General features: G+C 40.4%; 2 protein-coding genes across 5 annotated transcripts in view; one reads left to right on the top strand and one right to left on the bottom strand.

Annotated features, from left to right (window-relative positions):
• The window catches only part of LOC138820448 (high affinity copper uptake protein 1), a 37,494-nt gene extending 29,872 nt beyond the window's left edge, over nucleotides 1-7,622 (bottom strand). The window contains exon 1 of one of the 2 annotated variants that reach the window (XM_070012089.1): nucleotides 7,485-7,622. Coding sequence is in view for 1 of the 2 variants with exons in the window: in XM_070012088.1 (XP_069868189.1) it covers nucleotides 6,961-6,966 (6 nt within the window). In the remaining variant the exon portion in view is untranslated. Of the gene's footprint in view, nucleotides 1-6,960; nucleotides 7,420-7,484 lie in introns of those variants that run through there. The other variant, XM_070012088.1, reaches the window with a different exon arrangement.
• A 175-nt stretch (nucleotides 7,623-7,797) lies between these two features.
• LOC138820443 (FK506-binding protein 15) overlaps nucleotides 7,798-22,678 on the top strand; it is a 44,323-nt gene continuing 29,442 nt past the window's right edge. For all 3 annotated transcript variants that reach the window (XM_070012079.1, XM_070012078.1, XM_070012077.1), the window contains exons 1-4: nucleotides 7,798-7,976; nucleotides 15,064-15,179; nucleotides 21,467-21,551; nucleotides 22,007-22,076. In XM_070012079.1, coding sequence (XP_069868180.1) covers nucleotides 7,924-7,976; nucleotides 15,064-15,179; nucleotides 21,467-21,551; nucleotides 22,007-22,076 — 324 coding nt within the window. In that variant the 5' untranslated portion in view covers nucleotides 7,798-7,923. The remainder of the gene's footprint in view (nucleotides 7,977-15,063; nucleotides 15,180-21,466; nucleotides 21,552-22,006; nucleotides 22,077-22,678) is intronic.

Below are 22,678 nucleotides of genomic sequence, written 5' to 3'. Positions count from 1 at the left end.
CAAACAGATATGAGGCTTTTTTGTTTAAGTTTTCATTCCTTACATGGGCTATAATCAAAAGTGAATCTTTGAGAGATCAATTTGCTCTTAGTTTATAATAATTATCTTACAAATGAGCTCTTGAGGAAGGTCATACTGAAAAGCACAAGAAAAGTCTATAGTACTTATGGTGTAGATGACTTTAGTGCAGTTGCAAAGCAACATAATTTTGATGAAGTTATCTATCCAGCCTTTTCTTCAGACTTAGTCTCTGAATAATAAGATTAAAAACTAAGAGATAATATCAATAAAACGATATTCTCCATCTCTTTCATTGCTCATTGGCAATTACAATTTTACAGATTAAAATTAAAATTCTTTAGTTACCAATCTGATGCATATCATCTTTGACCCAAGCTTCTAAGTATTTATTGTACAGATATACTGACACACAGTGAAGTCTTTTTCTTTTCTTTTTCTTTTGCTGGTCCTGTGGCTTGAACTCAGGGCCTGGGCACTGTTTCTGAGTCTCTTTGTGTTCAAGACTAGCATTCTACCACTTGAGCAACAGCACTACTTATGGCTTTTTCTTAATAGTCTATTGGGGGTAAGAGTCCCACAGATTTTTCTGTCCATGCTGGCTGCAAACTGTGACCCTCAGATCTCTGCCTCAGGAGTACTGAGGATTATAGGCATGAAGCACCAGCACTGCTGTGAATTCTTAAATATACAAAGTTACTCAGTACAGATTGTCTGTAATAGCAAAACACTGAAAATTCAACCAAAATGCTTATCCGTAGGACACTGATTAAACAAGCTAGCCTATTTCTGTAAAAGGGAATACTTTGTAGCCATAAACAAGTATGATGAAGACCTATTCACTGATATAGAATAATCTCTAAGATATATTATGAAATGAAAATAGTAAATTTATTTTAAAACACTTAAAAAGGGAGGGAAAGCACATACACTATTTCTGTTTAAAAATAAAATTGTTGGGGGGGGGCAGGGGGAGGATGGGAAGGGAGGGGAAACAAAGGAGAAGGCTACAATGCTTGATAAGAAATGTACTCATTATCTTGCCCATGTAATTGTAACCCCTCTGTACAATATTTTCACAATAAAAAAATAAAATTGTTAGCAAGTCCAATCCCTTTATTTTAAAGATGAGAAAACCAAATCACATGAAGATGACACTAATATACGCTCTAGTGGAATGAGCATCTGCTACTGAAATAAGGCTCTGTTCTCATTTCCTCAGATGGTTTGCTGGGAAGTTAAATAGGAGGGGTTTCTGAGCTTTATATATCTTGTTCTGGTGGCAAATAACATAGAAGCTCTTATTTCTCTTGCCCTCTCTCACCCCTCTGTATAAAGAAGATTAAGTATACAACTACGGTCTTCACAAAGGCCTTTCAAAGCTTTTATTTGTCTGGTCCGAAAAGCACAACTCAAATTTGATATGTCAAACAAACAAACTGAAAAGGTCTGTTAGTTATGCAATGATACAAGGGCCTAAGTCCAATAGGGAGTGGATCTCCCAGCTACTATATACCACATTCTGCTGCCTTTTGTTGCTGGCTAAGCCACATCCTGGAATAAGGCAGTCATGAGATGCACCCTTTCTTTCTCTTATTGGACCTTTTGTAGTCCACATGCATGTCCAGTCCACTAACTGTAACAACTCTAGTATGATTTATGTGAGATTTCACAGTGTTCCATACCAAGTATGAAAGTAGAGCAGCATCAGAGTACATATCAAAGTGTGCCACATAATAGTCACGTGCCATTAAGTAAATCACCCACATTCAAGGAGGACTATTTTCAATTGCAAAATAGAAATAAAAATTTACCTTGCCAACCTCACAGTGTTTGTAAGGATCAAATAGAATAATATATTCCAAACACTTTCTAATTCTAAAGTATAAAAAAGAAACATCAAAATCACCCCTACTGCTCACTTTCATATATCACTTAAAGTATACAGCTTTCCATAGTCTAATATAAAGAATAAAAGAATATTGGGTAGCCAGATCTACACACACACACACACACACACACACACACACACACACACACACTACACACACACACACACACACACACACACACTCACTCACACCCCATTTCTCTCTTTTTGCCAGTCCTGGGGCTTTAACTTAGGGCCTGGGCACTGTCCCTGAGCCTTTTTGTGCTCAAGGATAGTGGCTGTACCTCTTGAGCCACAGAAGCACTTCCAGATTTTTCTGAGTAGCTTATTGGAGATAAGAGTCTCACAGAGTTTTCTGCCTGGGCTGGCTTTGAACCACGATCCTCAGTAGCTAGCTGTGTGGCTGAATTTCTTTAACTACATTCTTGATATAATCAAAGGCAGACTAAGGTCATATTTAAACCTTTTGTCAGTTATATAAGATCACAGGTTGAAAACAACAGTCTCTGGACCTGGCTAAAGAAGGTCCTTTAACATGCAATCACTGGAGTTGTGCTCTTTATGTGTTCCTTCCAAGCCATTTCTCATATTTACTTTAGAGAGGCCATTTTCCATCTCATTTTGCTGTATTGCATCATGTCAGCCTACAAAAGCAGTTTGTATACAAAACCCAAGGGTCATTGTATAAAGAAAAAGAGGTAGGGTGGATCCTTCTCAACCCCTTCCTTCTCTGCAGGGCTCTGTATTCCTAAGGATGGGCCCCTCCTCTGCTTAGAGAAATTACCTAAATTATGAAATAGTATTACTCAAAGCAATGGAACTTCAAAAGCATTTCCTTCCTAGTACCTACTCTAAGGTTTATTTTGGCATAAACGGGTCATTGTAATGTATCAAGTATTAAGACTTTTGATGGCTTGTTATACACTTAAGTCACAAACTACAGGACACCTGTGAGTTTTTAAAATGGCTTTGTTATGCCAAGAGCTCCATGTGGGAGTACAGGCATCAGCAACTTCCTCCAGCTGCCACTCCCCTTCCCCTAGCCATGACAGCCTGGCCAATTTAAATGGTGGAGTTATCTGGGTGCTGGTTGCCCAGGACACTCACTCACCTGACTTCTACTAGTTGATGTCATATCACTGTAAACATTTGCTTTGTAGTGATAATTGCCATCTTTTCCCTGTTATACAGAAAGTACAGAGTTAAGGGTCAGGGACTTAGAATATAAATTTGTACTTTCTGAGCAACCAATTTATTTCTCAACTCAAAATTGAGATTATAATCCAAAGAGAGAGTAGATCGAAGTTTATTTATTTATTTATTTTAACATTCATTCTAGTGCTTAGTAGTGATTACCATGCTTCACTTGTCTCAGTCAGTCCTCACAGCCCCTTCGTTCTAGGGACTACTCACATGGAGTGGAGCTAGATGAAGTTTTTCTCTTTTCATATATTCCTAAACCACTTGAATGTTTTTTTTAATATAATCATGTCATTTGTTTAATTTTAATTTAGTGTACTGAAGTTTAAACTCAGGGACTTGTACTAGTAGGTAGTTACTCTACCACTTGAGCTATACTTCTAGCCCTTTATGTCTTAGTTATTTTTCAGATTGGGTCTTGTGTTTTTGCCTGGGGCCAGCCTCAAATATGATTCTCCTATTTATACCTCCCATTTAGCATTACAAGTGTATACCACCCCTGGAGAAAGTTCTTACATAGGGTCTGGCCCCAAGCTAAGTACAAACTTGTCTTTTTGGGCTTCAAAGTAACTGGCAAGTATGGTTTTGATTCCTTTTCAACTTTGATCTATTTCTACTCTGCATTATCATCTTACACTCTTAGAAACCATCCTGAAAAACTCTCTTAGCATGGAGAACACACTGGTTAGGCAATTCTCTAAGATGACAGGATCAACACTTCTGTTCTTCCCCTTAGTGAAGTGTGTGCTTATCAAGGGTGTCAGTTGTGTTTACTCACAGATCAATTTATGCCAGTTGTGCTTATTGTTGTCAATCTATAGTTTGATTTAGTATTATGCAAAACAATTAAGTGTGAATAAGAAAAATGACAGCAGCAATTAACTGAATAGGTACTACCTTCCTGGCATTATTCTTTGTGTTTTATATGAATTAACTCATACAATCATCACAGAAATTGTAGAAAATGGATATTATCATTGCCCTTACTTACGAAGGATAAGCAACTTGCCGAAGGCCTATGTATTAAGTAGCAAAGAAATTTGATTCCAGAGATTTAAAATACAATTATTATCATCTTACACAGCCTCTCTGGCTGTGTGTTTCTATACACATTGGAGTTCAATGTTTTCAAATGACTAGATAAAGATGAGTGATACAAATACACATGATCTGCTGTCAGACGGGTGAGAGTTTTGGAAGAAATTTCATGAATACCTAGTGATTCTGAGTGATGCTGTACTCAGGCTGCTTTGCAAATAGCTTTAAGTTAATTATTCATTGTATGTTAAAGAAAACCTGGGGTTGGTAAACTTTCTGTAAAGGGCCAAATAGCAAACATTTCTGTAAAGGGCCAAATGCAAACATTTTAAGACTGTATAGGCCCTATGGCTTCTGCTGAAACTCTTCAACTGCTTTCAAGGATGAGAATAGCCATAAATAATATGTAAATAAACCAGGATGGCTGTGCTGCAATAAAACTATTATAAAAATAGACAGAGGCCTGGGATAAGATTTGCCTATAGTTTGTTAAATCCAGAAACCCATATTCCAAAAACATAGCTATAGATATAGGTTGAAAAATGGCAAAGGATATTTATATTTTAAGTTAGAATTAGATATGTAAAACACAACAACTTTCATGATTCCCTGTTTTAACATTTTTATTTTTTAGTTAACAACAAATGGCCCTAAGTACATCAGATTAGAGGGGCAACTTCAATCTTATTAGTCTGTACCATCTTTCCTGCCTTTGTATATTTGCTAAAGTTGCCTCCTTAATCTAGTTTCTTACTTGCTCTTGGAGTCCTATTTCTCTTCCAAATCTATTACCTAACCCTATAATCTCCTCCAAACTAGATATGATCTCTTCCTCCTCTGAAATTCTGCAATTATTACTTTTTTTTGTTTTGTTTTGGGACTACTCATTTCCTATCCTACATAACACTCACCATAGAACCTTGTACAGAGTACGCTTTCTTGAATTCAATTCAGATAGTCTTCTGCTTTTAGTGATTGAATAATATACAAATCTAGCAAGCACATATCCAATTCATGTTTCTATGATACAATTTGGTTATAACCTCACTAATCATAAAATGCATGCACTCACTAGTATGATTAGTATGGATACACTTGTATATTAAATGGAAATATCTTACAAATTTTCTGATGATTTGAAAGGAATTATTTAAGCAATAATTTTTAAATTATTTAATAATGTAGGCATTATTAAAAGTACAATTTCTGCTTTCTAATCAATCCTAGTCATCTTTTATGAAATCTATCAATACACTACATATTTAAGCAAAACAAATGAACCAAAATACTTAATTCGAACTTGACATCAAGGTTATACCTTACAGACACAAAGTAGATGTGGCTACATGTGTAGTCACTTTCTTGTACACAGTGTTGAGGGAGCTGGCTCAGGCACAGAGTGAATCAGAGGGGCCAAGACAAAAATTCAGGTATCCGGAATTCCTACTTCATTACTGCCAATCTGGGGATACTCTAATTTAGAACACAATGTTTTTTTCAGGTGCACCCAATCCTGCACTGCCAAGTTTGAAAATCTGGGAGAGATACTCCATCTTCCTCTTCCTCATACTGCCAATGAAAATCACATTAGTGTGATTACCGCCATGGTAATATGGGTATGGCTGGTGGTGGTGTCCCTGTCACCAAAAAGGCAGACTTTAGGATTCTAGAACCTAAAGAACACCTTGGAGAAAAACAATTCTACCCCAAAATGCAAGATAAGAGCTCAAATGGTCCTTTGGCATTTTAAGGGAGCATCAGTACTGGGGAGAAGAGTTGGAAAGGATTATGGTACTTATCTTGTTCAATCTCCCTCCACCCCAGAAGTAGCAAGCCAAGTACAAATCTAAATAGAGCTCCTATAACAGGTACAAGTTCTAGTACTTATATTTCAGTTGCATTATCCTTTAACATTCACCTTTCACTGCTTTAGCCATCTTAATCTGTAAAATAAATACAAGAAGCAAACCAGCAGCCCTATTCTCAGTTATAGGAAGGAATAATTTACTTAAAATCAAAATTATAGTTACAGGTAATATTTGTAACTCTCCTATTCCCCTCATGCTCCTCCCCTAGAGTTTTAGACAACAGTACAATCGACTTCAATTAACAAAAGAGACTAAGCAACCCAGACAGTTCACAGCCAGTACAGCATTTTTATCTTTCTGGAAGCTGGCTATAAATGGCAAGAGCCATGGCAGGGCTCTCTGGGACACACGGGAACAACAAAAACAAAAACAAAACAAACAAACAACAACAAAAAACCCCAAAGAATCTGAGAGCAAATTAAGGAATAGGGAACAAGAATAAATTCCATTATTCAATCTAATAAAAAATTAATGAGAACCTCTTGTGGGCAAGAAGACTCACAGTTCAGTAGTACACAAACTATAATAAAAAGTTCAACAGGAGAAATGCCAAGAGGTACAAAGTTCTTTGGGAAGGGAGCTTCCAATCACTTCAATATCAGGCCAAAAGATGAAAAACATGTAGGTAGGGGACACCTGAAGGATCAGGGACAATCTGGAGTAGAAGAAGTCCAGAGAGGTCTGTGAAAATGGTCCCTACACTGGCACCCCATCTTTTTATCCTTGGCTAAGCCAGGTGAACCCCAAGATTAGTCCCAAGGATGGCACCCGAATCACAAAAGACGCAAGACATACAGACAGTGGGCAGAAAAAATCGCCACCAAGAGCCTGGGGCAGAGAGACAAGAGCCAAATCCAGATCAAGCAAGAAGACAGTGTCTCGCGTTCGAAGTTTCCTCTTTCCCATCATCCACCTCCAGAACTTCCCAGCTCTTCTGTATCTCACCTGCATGGATTCTAGAACCGTGACTCTCCCCGGGCTTTTGCCACACAGTCTAGCAATACACAGCCACCTCGGTACGGGTGCACAGTGCTTGAAGGACCGGGACGCCGGCGCGCTAACTCCCGACTCAGAGGACGCAGTCTGCCCTTTACTCTGTGTGACCTCGGGCTGGCCACTCCGGTACTGGAGTTCTTACGTCTCCTTACGTGCAGATTCTGGGATTATGAGGAGACCGGACTTGGAGAAGATCTCCCGAAGTTGAAAAGCACGACAAGCCTGGCACATGAAGGTACTGGGCAACACCACCCGCTGCAGAGACGAGGAAGCCGAGGCAGCAAACAACGTGTCTAAGGTCATGCCGACTCTATCAATCGCAAGCCAAGGCCAGAGCTCGGGGCTCCGAATGTGTAGTCACGGATTCTTTCTCCTTCCGCCCGGCAGAGAAGAGCGGCGGAGGGTCCCGGTCCCACGGAGGGGAAAGGACGGTGCACATGCCGGGATTGGAGGAGAGGGCGGGCAGGCCTTACCTTCTTCCCAGGTCGAGTTCCGCCACCAACGCCGCCCTCTCGGAACCTCCACCCGTCCCCGCTCAGGACTTCTCAGAAGCCCCTTTGAGTTCTGTCCGGCACGACGTGTCCACAACTGCCACAGAGGCCACCGAAGGATTCCCGCCTTCGCCCCGCCTCTTCCCGCCCCCTGGACCATCTGGCCAATCACACGCAGCGCCTCGGAACTCCAACCCCTCCCGCCACGGCCTGGAGAGACCTGACGTCACGGGGCGCTCGCCTTCTCATTTGCCTTTGCTCCACCTTCCTTCCAGAGTCCCGTTTCTCCTTTCGGTAGAAGCCACGGTGCCAGTTTGTCCTGCCGGAAAGCAGCGCGCCGCCGCGGCATTTTACGACGGTGGTGGTGACAGGTCCTGGGAACATCCGGCTTCCTAGGTGCAACAGGACGAAAGCCGACGCGATGTTCGGTGCTGAGGACGAGGACTACACAGACTTCCTCTCGCCTAACGGCGGGTGAGTGACTGAGAAGCGGGAGCCGGAAGGCCCGGCCGAGACCGGCCGGAGGATGGTTGGGGCGGGGGGGGGGGTCGTCTTTTCCCTCCTCCTCTCAACTTCCGGGTCTTGCCCCATTCTGGTGCTGGGGCTTCTTAGAACCCGGGGACAGTTTGCAACTCTACCGTAGAGTCTGCAGTTCTGAGTTCTGGGCCTGGCATCTCCCTTGGCCATTGTAGTATGACCCTGGGTTCGCCTTTTCCTTCCTGAATCCTAGCTCATCCAATGAAATGGGGGTGATTGATGATGAGACTGCTGTCTGGAGAGTTTCGAATGGGAGTCAGCGCGCATAAATCTGTGAGCTGAAACTATACGAGACTTTCTGTTTTCTGTGAACAAGGCGATGGCACTTCAGAAGCAAGTCCTGGTTATGTCAGCGCCAAGCATCCTTCAGAGTCTACCTCAGATGTCACTTCTCTGTGTGTACGCGTGCGTGTGCTTTCCCTTCAGCAGCCCCAGGCAGGATAGACTGCTTCCTCTTCTTTATTCCCATCAGGGTGTGTTTGTCTCTTTGCACATCCAGCCTACTAATATATAAGCCCCGACACAGCAGGCACTGCTTATGTTGTTCATTTTGCGTGGTACTGGTACCTGCCTTGTATTGAGTGCCCAGGAAGTGCCTTGATAATTGCATTTTGTAAACCCTAAGGTTTAAAACCAATGCGAGACACTGTAGGCTCTTATTTTCTGCCCTCAAAGATTATGTATACTCACCTGGGAAGTCTTTAAAGAGAGGTAAGGCGTTTTGTTTTTCTCTTCCTGTAATTATACTCCCTTGTGTTCTGTCTACACAACACCTGTTAGCTGCCACACTCTGATCTTTGCAGAGCCTTTCTTTGAACATTTGCATTACAAATTTTCTGCATCATGAACAATGTACTGAAGAGTGATGGATCTATCGACATAAATCTATCATTCTACAAGTGCTAAGAGTGTTCACCCTCAAGTTGCTTTCAGCCCTATGGAGAATCAGGACATGAAAGACTATAAAATAAATGAACCAACCTTCACCTGGTGTCAAAAAGGATCTTTTGGCCCTCACTGACTAGCTCCTAAGTATTATTTTCTCTCTCACCATCTTATTCCACCCCTGCCTTTACTTTAGACTGTTTGTATCCATTTAGTTCCACTTTGAGTTGTAATTATTTTAGTATTGGGGTATTCATTGTTTACTTTCTTTCCTGTTTCACACTAAACCTTCACTACAAATTCCACATAGTCCACCCCCCTGCTGCTGTATTGTGAATCTTTTGAATTAATGTTTTTTTTTTATCCCAATCTATTTTATGTGTACCTTTTTTTTTTTGTCGGTACTGAGGTTTGAACTCAGGGCCTTATGCCTGCTAGGAAGGTACTCTACAACTAAGCCACATCTACAGCCTTAAATTGACATTAATTGTTCTTTTTTTTCTTTTTTTAGTCAGTCCTAGGGCTTGAATTCTGGGCCTGGGAGCTGTCCCTGCACTCTTCAGCTCAAGGCGAGCACTCGAGCCACAGCACCACTTCCGGTTTTCTAGTGGTTAATTTGGAGATAAGAGTCTCACAGACTTTGCTTCCCGGGCTGGCTTTGAATCGTGATCCTCAGATCTCAGCCTCCTGAGTAGCTAGGAGTATAGGTGTGAGCCACAAGTGCAGGGCACATTGTTATGTGAAAGTATTTGGGAGAGTCTGTAAAGGAATACTCCTGACTTTCATGGATCACTCAGTTTACTGCTGACTAAAAGTTACAAAGTAGACAATGACAGTTCCTTTCTAGATTCCTAGTCCAAGATAAATTCTTCCTGGCTTAACTAGTCAGCTTTCCTGAGCATGAGTAGGCTTATCTAGGATCCAAGACACTTGAATTCTAAGCATGTGACTGTGTCTAGACATAGACAATAGCTCATTTGATAACAAAAAAGAAAGGAAGCTATACAGATAATATTTGTTCCCCAACAGTAACCAGGAAAACCAGATGAAATTTAAAACAAGAGTGGGAAACATTTCATTAACATTCTATGGTTTAGATGTTCTTCCTTTGGTTTCTCTGAGGAAGTAAATCATATGACACTGAACAAGGCAGCTCTCAGTTCCTCTCTTACAACTGCAATTTGCTGCAAATGAACTTGCTTAAGCTTCAAGTCTCTTGAATTAACTATATGACTTACTTGATCCTATATAGGATATTAAGCCTAAGAGAAACAGAGTATCAGTGCCTAGCATGGCTAATGACTGATAAGTCTAGATGACTGAGTCTACATTTCATGTTTCTGGGCCTCTGAAAGTCCCTGGTTAACCTACAGACTAGTAATTAGGAGGCATGATGGTTGTTTATTTTTCTTTTTCCTTTTTTCCTGCCTTAGTTCTTTCCCTACCATTGTGACATAGAAATAAGGAAATGTGTGAATGACTGGTAAGGGCATGCTATTCAGCTTCAATGCAGATAAGCACAGATACAGTTCTTACCCCCAAGAAATTATTTTTAGAGTTAGAAAGTCAATCCAGCAAAATAATCCCAAAGCATTCTTTTTGTTTGTTCTTTTATAATTTTTTGTTTTATCTTTAAGTAGCTGTACAAAAGAGTTGGCATTCAACAGTATGAGTAGTGTGTGGATACAATGAATCTTGATCAGTGTCACCCCTTTGTTTTGTTTTGAGACAGGTTTTCACTGTGTTATCCAGGCTAGCCTAGCACTCTTGGGCTTAAATGATCCTTTTGCTTCAGCTGCTTGTATAACTGAGATTATACTATTTTTTTTTCCTGTGGGTCTCGGGGCTTGAACTCTGGGGCTGAGCGCTGTGCCTCAGCTCTTTAGCTTAAGGCTAGCACTCTACCACTTGAGCTACAGTGCCACTTCCGGTTTTCTGGTGGTTTATTGGAGATGAGTTTCACTGACTTTCGTGCCCAGGCTGGCTTTGATCGGAGATCCTCAGATCTCAGTCTCCTGAGTAGCTAGGATTACAGGTGTGAGCCACGGGTGCCCAGTGGCGCCCATTTTTTAAAAACTGGTCCTGGGGCATGACCTCAGGGTCTGAGAGCTGTTCCTGAGCTTTTGCTCATGGCTGATGCTCTACTACTTAGAGCCCCAGCTCCACTTCTGGCTTTTTGGTGGTTAATTGGAGATAAGAGTTTCATAACTTTCCTGCTCAGGCAGACTTTGAACTTTTATCCTTAAAGCTCACCCTCCTGAGTAGATAGGATTACTGGCATGAGTCACTGGTGCCCAACTTCATGCCTACTTTTTTTTGTTGTTGTTGTTCCTGAAACTTGAACTCAGGGCTTGGAACTATTTCTGAGCTTTTTTTTTTGCTCAGGGCTAGTGCTCTACTACTTGAGCCATAATTTCACTTCTATCTTTTTTATTCTTTTTGGAGATAAGAGATAAGAGTCCCACAGATTTTCCTGCCCAGGCTGGCTTCTAACCACAATCCTCAGATTTCATCTTCCTGAATAGTGACTGAGATTACAGATATGAGCCACCAATGTCCAACTCATGCCCACTTTTTATTTTTTAAACAAAGCTTTTTTTTTTTTTTTTGTAGTACTAGGTTGATCTCAGGGTCTTGTACTTGCTCAGCTGGTGCTCTACCTCTCCAGATCTGCTTTTTGCTGACTATTTTGGAGACGACTTATCACAAATTTTGCTGCCTGGGCTATCTTTGAACCACAATCCTCTGAATCTCCAACTCTTCAATAACTAGGATTATAGGTGTGAACCACTTGTACCCATACAAAGTTTTGTTTTGTTTTGTTTTTGGTGATGGTACTGGGATTTGAACTCAAGACCATGAGCTCTTGTTTGTATTGTTTTTGTTTTTTGCTTTTTTTGCTCAAGACATGCTCTGTCACACCTCCACGTTGAGTTGCATGGACTTTTCTACCCAGTAGCTAGGATTACAAGTGTGATCCATTTGCACTTAGTTTACAAAGCATTTTTTTTGGGGGGGGGATTTGGTTGTGGGGCTTGAACTCTGGGCCTGGGCTCTATCCCTGAGCTCTTCAGCTCAAGAAAAGCACTCTACTACTTGCACCACAGCTCCACTTCTGGTTTTCTGGTGGTTAACTAGAAATAAGAGCCTCATTCCTGCGAGGGTTGCTTTGAACTGTGATCCTCAGATCTCAGCCTCCTGAGTAGCTAGGATTATAGGCATAAGCCACTGGCACCTGTCTACAAGCATTTTTTAAAGCGGCAGTTATGTATAAAGTCTATGTATAAAGCCTAAATTCTAATGTTGATTCTGCCTACTGTTAGGAGTGTTAAACATTAGGTGGAACAAGTCAGCAGCCCTACTTATATTTCCATAACTTATCTATTAAATGCTGTGATTTGCCCTGGATGGTTTATTTTTTGTTGTTGTGCTGGAATTGAGCCTAGAACCTTGTACAATCCCCATTTGACATTCTTTTTAAAAATCAATTATTCATTTATAAGCAAATCTTAACTAGATTGTAAGTTTCATAAAAATTTTCCCTGTAAGAAGGCATTACTAGGGGCTGGGAAGATGGCCCAGTGGTGGAGCGCTTGCCTTGCATGCATGAGGCCCTGGGTTTGATTCCTCAGTACCACATAATCAGAAAAAGCTGGAAGTGGTGCTGTGGCTCAAGTGGTAGGGCGCTCACTTTGAGCGCCCAGGCCCAGAGTTCAAGCCCCACAACTGACAAAAAAAAAAAAAAAGCATTAATAACTGGGCAATCCTATCTACTCAGGAATCAGATCTGAGGATCATAGTTCGAAGCCAGTCCAGGTAGGAAAGTCCATGCAACTCTTATTTCCAAGTAACTGTCAAAAAATGTTAGAAGTGGAGCTGTGGCTCAAGTAGAAGAGCAGAGTAAGCTCAAGGACAGCACCCAGAACCAGCAAAAAAAAAAAAAAAAGGCATTGCCAAATTCTCCTAAAATTTTACTTCTAGGGAATCTGCCTAGATTGCACTGGCTAAGGAGAAATCTTGTTGTTGTTTTTTTTTTTCCTAAATTCCATTAGCATTTGTCAATGTCTTATTTAAGTCAGCTCTACTTCCTTCAAGTATTATATTTGCAATCTCATTTAAATTTCTTGGACCTTACAATAAACATTTTGGCCCCATTTATAGGAAACTTATCCTAGGTTCTTTGAGAAAACAAGGCAATCGTTTTCAATTATATTGAATTTATTTTACAAAATGCTGATATATATATCAATGTAAATGTTGTTTAAAAAATGGTCAAAAATGTGTACAGAAGTTGGAATATTTACACAGTCAACCTAAGAATGCCTTTGGAGAAGGTGAGCTCAAGCTGGACTAGACTTTGAGTTCCTTATTGTATTAATCCATTTTGTGTTATAACAGAGTACCACAGAGTAGGTAATTTATAAGGAAAAGAACTATATTTCTCACAGTTCTGGAGACAGGAAAGCCCTCTAGTATCAAAGTACCATCATCTGGGAGAAGCTGTTTTGTTGCAAATCAAGCCATTTTATAATTCAACGTTAATCACTCCATGACCTTACTACCTCCCATTGGAGCCCACCTACCAACACTGCTGGGTTGGAGGAGACATACATATTCATTGACACTTTTTGTTTTTGTTTTTGGTCGGTCACGGGCCTGAATTCTGGGCCTGGGCACTTTCCCTCAGCTCTTTAGCTCAAAGCTAGCGCTCTACCACTTGATCCATAGCTCCACTTCTGGGTTTTTCTGCTTATGTGGTGATGAGGAATTTAACCCAGGGCCTCATGCATGCAAGGCAAGCACTCTACCACTGAGCCACCTTCCCAGCCCTCATTGACACTTTTGAAGTATATTATATACCAGATTGTGAGCAAAACATGCAATCGAGTGGTGATTTTAATAAATGATCAAGTATATGTTATTTGATAAATGATTGCATAACTTCTACTGATCTTATGGACCACCATGCCATATAACCATTGTCCCTGCTACATAATTCATAATTTACAATCATATATTAATATCTGATCCCCTCATTAGATTAACTACTCCTTGAAAATAGAATCCTGTTGTGCTCATCAGTGTACACCTAATATTTAGTGTGGTGTCTGATATAACTTGAAGGAATGAAATATGGAGAACTTCAGGAGGCTTAGGACAATCATGTAACCTAAATTACAAGTAACTTCTGGGGAGAGGAGGAACACAGGGACTGTTTCAGGTAGAGGCAACAGAGTGTCTAAAAGCTGGAATTTGAAGCCAGGTGCTGGTGGCTCACGCCTGTAATCCTAGCTACTCAGGAGGCTGAGATCTGAGGATTGAGGTTCAAAGCCAGCCCGGGCAGGAAAGTCCATGAGACTCTTACCTCCAATAACCTACTAGAAAACCGGAAGTGGTGCTGTGGCTTAAGTGGTAGAGCACTCACCTTGAGCCAAGAGCACGGGGACAGCACCCAAGCCGAGTTAAAGCCCCACGACCCACAAAAAAACCAAAAACACTGGAATTTGAAAGATCTTGTCTTGGGCAGAGCATGTGGTTAAAGGAACTTGCCTAGCATATATGAAGTCCATATATGAGGCCCTGGGTATACAAAAAAAAGCGCTTGTGTGAGAAATACAGAGTTTCTCAGAGTAGTTGTAGCACTCAGTTGAAGATGAGAAATGGCCAAATATGAAGATGGGGAAAGGAGGGTGGGTAAAAACTTGAAGGACCTTGTAAAGCTGTCTTGTGGAGTTTGGATTTCATCTTGGTAATAGTGAGGTATCATTAAGAAAGATTGCTGTGGGTACAATTAGGGGAAGAGATAAGAAGCAGACAAGACTAAGGCTGGGGGATCAGGAAGTTGTTGTGATCATTGGACTTGGATAAAGGTAATGGAGGCCTGACCTAGGGGAGAAAGAACAGGGAATGAGTTTGAGAAATACTTTGGAAATAATATCAGATGGGTTTAGAGATTAGGTCAGCTGATAATTTCAGATCACAAAATATAATCTTGATTTCAGAGACCCTTAGCTGTCATTTCCAGTGTTGTGTTGATGGGATTTACAGTCATTCATTTATTCATTCATTAGAAGCTTTTGTTATGATTCCAGGCTTGAGATATGTTCAATGAAAATTTATTTTCATTTTCTATTAACAGTGCCAGATTGGCCTCTCTTTTTGGATTGGATGATGCAACTTCTGGCCAAGGAAATGAATTCTTTCAGTACACAGCCCCAAAGCAGCCTAAGAAAGGCCAAGGAACAGCAGCAACAGGTAAGTTGTAAAGCATTCGATTGGGCTTTAACAGGCTAGTTGGAATGATAAACGGTCCTTCCTTCTGATGTGCTATATCATGCATCCTTGACCAGCCTGACTAAGCCCACCATCACTAATGGATATCTTTCTCTATTCTGTGATCCTGAGCTCTAGCACCTTGGGGGAAATTTTTGATGGGGAAGGTTACAAGGATGTTCTTTTGTCTCATGTGGCCACCACTCTCTAAAACTGTCCAAGGCACTCAAAATAAATACTGTCCAATGGCCACACCCCCACATGGGTCATTCCTTATTCCTTAGTTTTTTTTTTTTTGCTCAAAGCTGGTGTTCAACATTGAGCCACAGATCTACTTCTGGCTTTTTGGTGATTAGAGATAAGAGTCTTACATTTTTCTGCTGGGGCTGGCTTCAATCTTCAGTCCTCAGATTTCAGCTTTCTGAGAAGCTAGGATTATAGTCATGAGCTACTGATTTTTGAGGCCCAGAAAGGATTAGGGATTTCTAAGGTTAGTATTAATAAGAGACTAGGGACATGACTCAAGTGGTAGGATACTTGGTTTACATGAGCAAGGCCAGGGTTCAATCTCCATTACCAAAACAAACAAGCAAGCAAACAAACAAAAACTCTCTAATAAGTGACAGAGTTGAAAGTTGAACTCTGATCTGACAGACTCTGCAGTTTTTATTCTTTCCTCCACGTGGTTGTTTTTGTGTAAGAATCTGATGAGGAATGAAGGCCCAAGGAGAGCAGGTTATAAGGGACATTAAATTAGTAGTTGGCAAATGAATATTGAAATATTGAGTATCTTTTACATGTTAGACACAGTGCTGGCACTGAGGATAACCATCTCAGAGTTGAGTATTTGCAGCAGATCCTTTATATTTGGCCTGTGTTAAAAGCCCCTCCTTTTGCTTTACTGTGTAGGAGTTTCTCTCACATACAGAGTAATACATACAGCTAACATGAAATGAGTATCTATAACTAATTCAGTGCTTAGATGATCTCCCTGAAAATAGTATCAGACTGAGGACTTTGTTCCATAAAACTTGTAGTCAGATGTCAGTCACAAATCTAGATTCTGACTGACCACAGCTACAAACCAGCATTCCCATGATCCCCTTCCTTATTTTTGATTAATTGGCTAGAATTGCTTACAAAACTCAGGGAAACATTTTCTTATGTTTGATAGCTGATTGTAAAAGATATTGTAGCTGGGCATTGGTGGCTCATGCCTGTAATACTAGTTGCTCAGGAGACTGAGATCTGAGGATCACAATTCAAAGCCAACCTGGGCAGAAAAGTCCATGAAATTCTTATCTCCAATAAACCACCAGAAAACTGTAAGTGGTGCTGTGGCTCAAGAGAGCACTAGCCTTGAGCTGAAGAGCTGAGGGACAGTGCCCAGGCCCAGAGTTCAAGCTCCATGACTGACAAAAAAAAAAAAAAAGATATTGTAAAGATTCAGACGAATGCCAGGTAAAGAGGTATAGTGTGGTAGTAGAGTGCATATCTCCTAGGCCCTCTCTCAGTACATTGTTCCTCCAAGTTTTCTAGCTAGCTAGCTAGCTAGATATTCTGTAATCTGGAAGCTCTTCAGCTTTTGCTCTCAGGACACTTTCTAGAGCTTGATCTCCAGCCTACTTTTTCTAGAGATTGGTGAGTAGAGCTGAAAGTTACAACCTTCCATTTTTCTGATGACTAGCTCCATTTTAGAGCCTGAGCCTAAGTCATCTCAATAGCATTGTCAAAAGACAAAATTACAACAGATTTAATTTTACAACCTCGCTTAGTGGGGTTTTACCTGCTATTCTAGAACTGAGCAGTACCTCATTCTATACAATGGAATATTCTGATTCATTGAGCAGAAGAGCTTGGCCTTATAGGCATAAAAGGGCCGAAGAAAGCAAAGAACAAAAAGCCGATTGGACTGAAAAGAGCAAAGACCAAAAAGCTGAGTGGTCACTATAGTGTTTCTTTTTTGCGAAAGTGTGTGTGTGCTGAGGTGGGGTAGGGGTTGACTAGGGGACTATCTTACCTGCAAAAAATGGCTTAAGGCACAGCATAAAGTCAGACACATAGTAGACATAGGCTAGATTGGGAATTTGGCTATTCTTATTTTCTCTCTTGATTTGAGAAGGTCAAGTAGACAACCAGTTTTTTCTTGGAGATGTGGAACTTAAGTATGAGTAATTCTGTTTTGGTCTCTTGAACCTAGTGTAGAAGACTGGTGCATGCTTGTCATCCCAGCTGGTCGGGAAGTGTAAATAGGAAGATCAAGGAATAGTCTGGCTCAAGCATAAACATAAGATCCTATATCAGAAATAACTAAAACAAAAAGAGTTGGGTGCATGGCTTAAGTGGTAGAGTACATGCCTAGCAGGTGGAAGTCCCTTATAATACTGCCAGAGAGAAAGAGAGAGAGAGAGAGAGAAGGAGAAGGAGGGAGAGAAAGATGAGAGAGGAGAGAAGAGAGATACAAGGGGGTAATAATAGATTCAAGAGAAAGTGATACATGTTGAAGATAGTGAAGATTCAATTATGGAATATGTATATATGTGTGTATATACATAGGCACATATATGTGCACATACACATATGTGTACACACACATATATGTATACACATGTTATATATATACATTTGTATACCCTGAAGAAGGAAACTATAATTAAAAAATACTCGGGAAGTGGCGCTGTAGCTCAAGCTTAGAGTGCTCGCCTTGAGCTGAAGGGCTCAGGGACAGCACCCAAGCCCAGAGTCCAAGCCCTGCGACCAACCAAAAAAAAAAAAAAAAAAAGACCATAACAAAAATTTTAGAATAGGGGCTGGGAAAGTGGCTCAGTGGTAGAGCGCTTGCCTTGCATGCCTGAGGCCCTGGGTTCGATTCCTCAGCACCACATAAGCAAAAAGAAAAAAGCCAGAAGTGGTGCTGTGGCTCAAGTGGTAGAGCGCTAGCCCTGAGCTGAAGAGCTGAGGAACAGCGCCCAGGCCCAGAGTTCAGGCCCCATGACTGGACCAAAAAAAAAAAAAAAAACTTAGGAAAAAAAAAACAATGATTTCCTCCTCAAAGGGAAGTCCACAATCTGTGTAAATCTGATTTTAGAGGAAGGAATGCTAAGCTTAGGAGAAGCCCACGCACTTGTTGCATCTGGCCCATGTATCCATCTGGCAACCACACAAACAGCCTTCCCTCTCCAAGCGACCCGATAGGGTCATGTTGGCTTGAGTTCACTGGAAGAAGCTGAACTACTAAAGAAGGATTGCTGTCTGCCCTTGGAAGACAGTAACTTTACACGGTGCCCCATGCTTGTCCAGATAATCTAACTTTGGCATTAGTTACTGTTTTTTCTGTCATAGTGTGCTTATCAGGAGAAAAGGTTTATTGTAATGTTACATATAACTGGAGAATGCATGCTGGGCTCCAGTGGTTCCTGCCTGTATAATCCTACTTACTCAGAAGGCTGAGATGTGAGAATCTTACTCTGTCAACAGCCAGAACAGACAAAGACAAATCCCAGGAGGCTTTTTTTTTTTGACTGTCCTGGGATTTGAACTCAGGGCCTGGGTGCTATCTCTGAGTAGGCTAGTGCTCTACCAGTTGAGCCACAGCACTACTGGCTTTTTCTGAGTAGTTTATTTGAGATAAAAGTATCAGACTTTTCCTGTTTCAGCTAGCTTCAAACTATGATCCTCAAATCTCAGCCACCTGACTAGCTAGGGTTATAGGCATGAGCCATTGGCATCTGGCAAGACTCTTAACTCCAGTTAACCAGCAAAAAGCCAGAAGTTGTGAAGTGTGGCTTTAGTGATAGAGCACCAGCCTTGAGTGAAAAAGCCAGGTTAGAGCTCAAGGCCTTGAGTGCAAGTTCCACTACCAACACACACATACACATACATACAACATGTGTGCACATACACACAATACCTGAAAAGTTTTAAGTGAACTGAACTATATCATGGATATTTACTTTATTTATTTATTGTTAAGTGCCAATCCTGGGACTTGAACTCAAGACCTGAGTGCTGTCTCTTGAGTTTTTTAGGCTCAAAGCTACTACTCTTAGCTCTTAAGTCATATTGCCACTTCTGGCCTTTTCTGAGTAGTTTATTAGGGTTAAGAGTCTCACAGAGCCAGGCACTGGTGGCTCATGCCTATAATCCTAGCTACTCAGGAGGCTGAGATCTGAGGGTCATGGTTCCTGCCCAGGCAGGAAAGTCCATGAGACTCTCATCTCCAATAATCCACCAGAAAACCAGAAGTGGTGCTGTGGCTCAAGTGGTAGAGTGCTCACCTTGAGCTGAAAAGCTGAGGGAAAGCACTCAGGCCCAGAATTCAAGCCCCATGACTGACTCCCCTAGTCCCTCCCCCCCCCCCAAAAAAAGAGTCTTACCGACTTTTCTGCCTAGGATGGCTTTGAACCATGATCCTCAGATCTAAGCCTATTGAGTAGCTAGGATTACAGGTGTAACAAGCGCCAGGCTTGTTATAGGTATTTATAAAACAAAGAAATATAGCAAAGGTCACTAGAAAAAAAGTAAATAACAGAAGTGGACAATTTATTTTTGCACATGTGTGGACATGCACACTGGGGTTGAACCCAGGACTCACCCATGCCAGACAGTGCTCTACTCTTGAGCTATCAGCTCTTGGTCAGTGTTTTTTGTTTTAGTTTGTTTTTTTTTTTTTTTTTAAAGCAAATCTAATAGAAAGTCTGAAATTTCTGCTTCCCTATAAGTAATAAATACAAATGAAAACAACCTCAATGTTGGTAAAGCTGCAAAAAGAAAATTTTGCTGTTAACAAAGATAAAGCCTACCCATTCTCCTGATGGAGTGTAAAATGGGGCCTTTCTGAAGACGCTGGGGCAGGATGGAACCAAACCTTAAAAACTCTTATATTCTTTCATCTCATAATTCTCTATTTTAGGGATTTATTTTAATAAAATGGAAAGGGTTCATACAAAAGAATGTCCTCTAAGGAATTATAATATGCAATAGAGAAAAATACTGGAAACAGCTTTAAGAAATGTCAAGTAACAAGGACCTAGGTAAATTGTGATAGTCCTAGTATTTTATGTACCTTTGAACATTATGGAGAAATGCTTATAATATAGTGCATGAAAATAGGAAGATATCAGATTTTACCATTAATTTTGTGTATGTCTGCCAGTGCTGGGGCTTAAATGTAGCACTTTGAGCTCTTGGTTGGCTTTTTACTTAGGGCTGGTGTTCTACCTCTTGAGTCACAGCTCCATATTTAGTTTTTGCTGGTTAATTGGAAATAAGTCTCAGATTTGTCTGCCTGGGATGGCTTTGAATTGTAATCCTAAGATCTCAGCTTCTTGAGTAGTTGAGATTACAGATGTGAGCCACTGATACCTAGCCATATCATTAATTTTGCTTAACAAGCAGGAAAATAGCCTCAGAGTTGATGTGTATAAAGGACTAGGAATACATGTATGAAATTATTAACATTGTTTACTTGGGGTGATGGAGTTATAGATCATTTTGATTTCCTTTGGGCTTTTTTTATATTTTCTAAATTTTCTACAATATACTTATATTCAAAAATCAAAAAAAATTCCAGTATAAAAAAAAGGTAGAATAAAGAGAGTTTTTAAAAAGAAGTACTTGCAATTTGTGTTAATATTATCTTACTTCGCTTCCATTTACACATTTTGCCTATTGAGCATAAATTCGCAGTTTACCAGGAACCACAGTGATTCATGCTAATCCCAGCACTCAGGAAGATTTTGTATTTAAGGCCAACCTGGACTACATAGTGAGGCCCTATTTTTAAAAAAATAACTTAAAAAATTACCCTTAGTATGCTATTTCAGAACTTTAGCATTACTCTAGCACTTTGTGACTTTAAGTAGTGGACATGATTTAGATATCACCCTAAATTTCCAATGCCAGTAGTACAAGAAAGGGAAATTATTATATGTATCAAAGCTGCCATAATATTGGAAGGAAAATAAAAAGCAGATGGAATATGACCATATTACTATATAGTGCTTCTTGTCCAGACCCAAAACTTCTATTTGTACTATATTGCTCAAAAGTTTTGAGTCCTGGGTTTGTTGCTATCATTGTGTACAGTACTAGGGCACTTGTATTGTTACTTCACCAGCAGACAAGATCAAGCACTGTTTTGTAGATCAAGTGAGAATAATGATCATGAAAACATTGTAACTGCAAAGTATACATAATTTTTGAAGCTAAACATTTAAAATCAATTTCAAGCAAGAAAAGAGTTACACTTCTGTTTTCTTCATATTTAGGAAATCAGACACCACCAAAACCAGCCCCAGCTCCCACAGGCACTGCTGCAGTCCTGGTTGCAACAGCAGTTCATGCTTACCGGTAGTAAGTAGCTGATTAAGAAAGCTCTGGCAACCTGGAGGAGGGAGGGAAGGGGACTGTAGTTTAGCTTCTCTTTTCTCCTGAAGTCACTATTCATGGCTAACTGGTTTGGTTTCTTAATGCTTCTACAGACAAAACACCCTTGACCCTCCTCACATTTTGGTTGGAGATTTCACCAGATCAAACTTGCAGAGTGGTTGTTTTGTCTACTCTTTAAGTGCTGTTCTCTCACAACTACCTTTTTAAGTTCTCAAAGAAAGCGACTTCCCTAAGAACTATGATTGTTAGATATTTAAAGAGGCAAGATATTATATGAGCTTTAAGTTATAAACTGCTCATCTTGGTTCTTTGTCTAGAGGCCCAATGACTAGATCCTAACTTCTGTGTTCCTGAAAAGAGAGCTGGTTCTGCATAATTTAGAGGAGTATTAATGCTGCTTTCTTTTTCCTTTTCAATAGCATAAATGGTCAGTACCTAAAGCAGGGAAAATTTGGTGCTGCAGTTCTGGGCAACCACACAGCCAGAGATGTGAGTATCCCACGTTTTATACCTATTCCCTTGTCTTAAACATAACCAGTGAGCTGGTTATTTATCTGGGCTGGCTCAGTGTCTCAGTTGTCAGGATTAAAATGATGGTTAGCCTTGAATGTTAATATATAATATTAAGATATTGTAAATGGTGTTTGCTACTATTGTGTATTAAAACAAATCTAATCACTTAAAATGATTTCATTAGACATCTTTTTTGTGATATGGTCCTAGTTTAAGAATTTGGAGAGCTTTAAATGAGTTATCAAGGATATTTTTTGATTTGGTAGTAATGAATATTCATTGTCCCATCTTGAGCATTATGTTTTTATTCTTGGAAAGTTTGAAAGTAAGAATGGGCAGTTGGTTATAGTAAAGTAATAGGGATAAAATAAATGTGGCTGAAAGCCCCAAGATGGACATCCTTGAGTAGATAGATCTATCTGGCTTCAAATACTGCCCTGGAGGATTTTGAGCACTGTTGAGATAAGCGTAAGAACTTCTGGTATTTCAGAGGTCCAGAGCACATGGAGTCCATGTTCCTCAGAGATGCTCAGGCAAAGAGATAAAATTACTTTTCTAGAGTAACTGACATAATAGAT

Source organism: Dipodomys merriami, unplaced genomic scaffold, assembly GCF_024711535.1.
Source record: "Dipodomys merriami isolate MVZ:Mamm:240054 unplaced genomic scaffold, mDipMer1.0.p SCAF_886, whole genome shotgun sequence".
NCBI lineage: Eukaryota > Metazoa > Chordata > Mammalia > Rodentia > Heteromyidae > Dipodomys > Dipodomys merriami.
The sequence above is the reverse complement of the archived record's forward strand: the minus strand, read 5'-3'. Positions and strand labels throughout refer to the sequence as shown.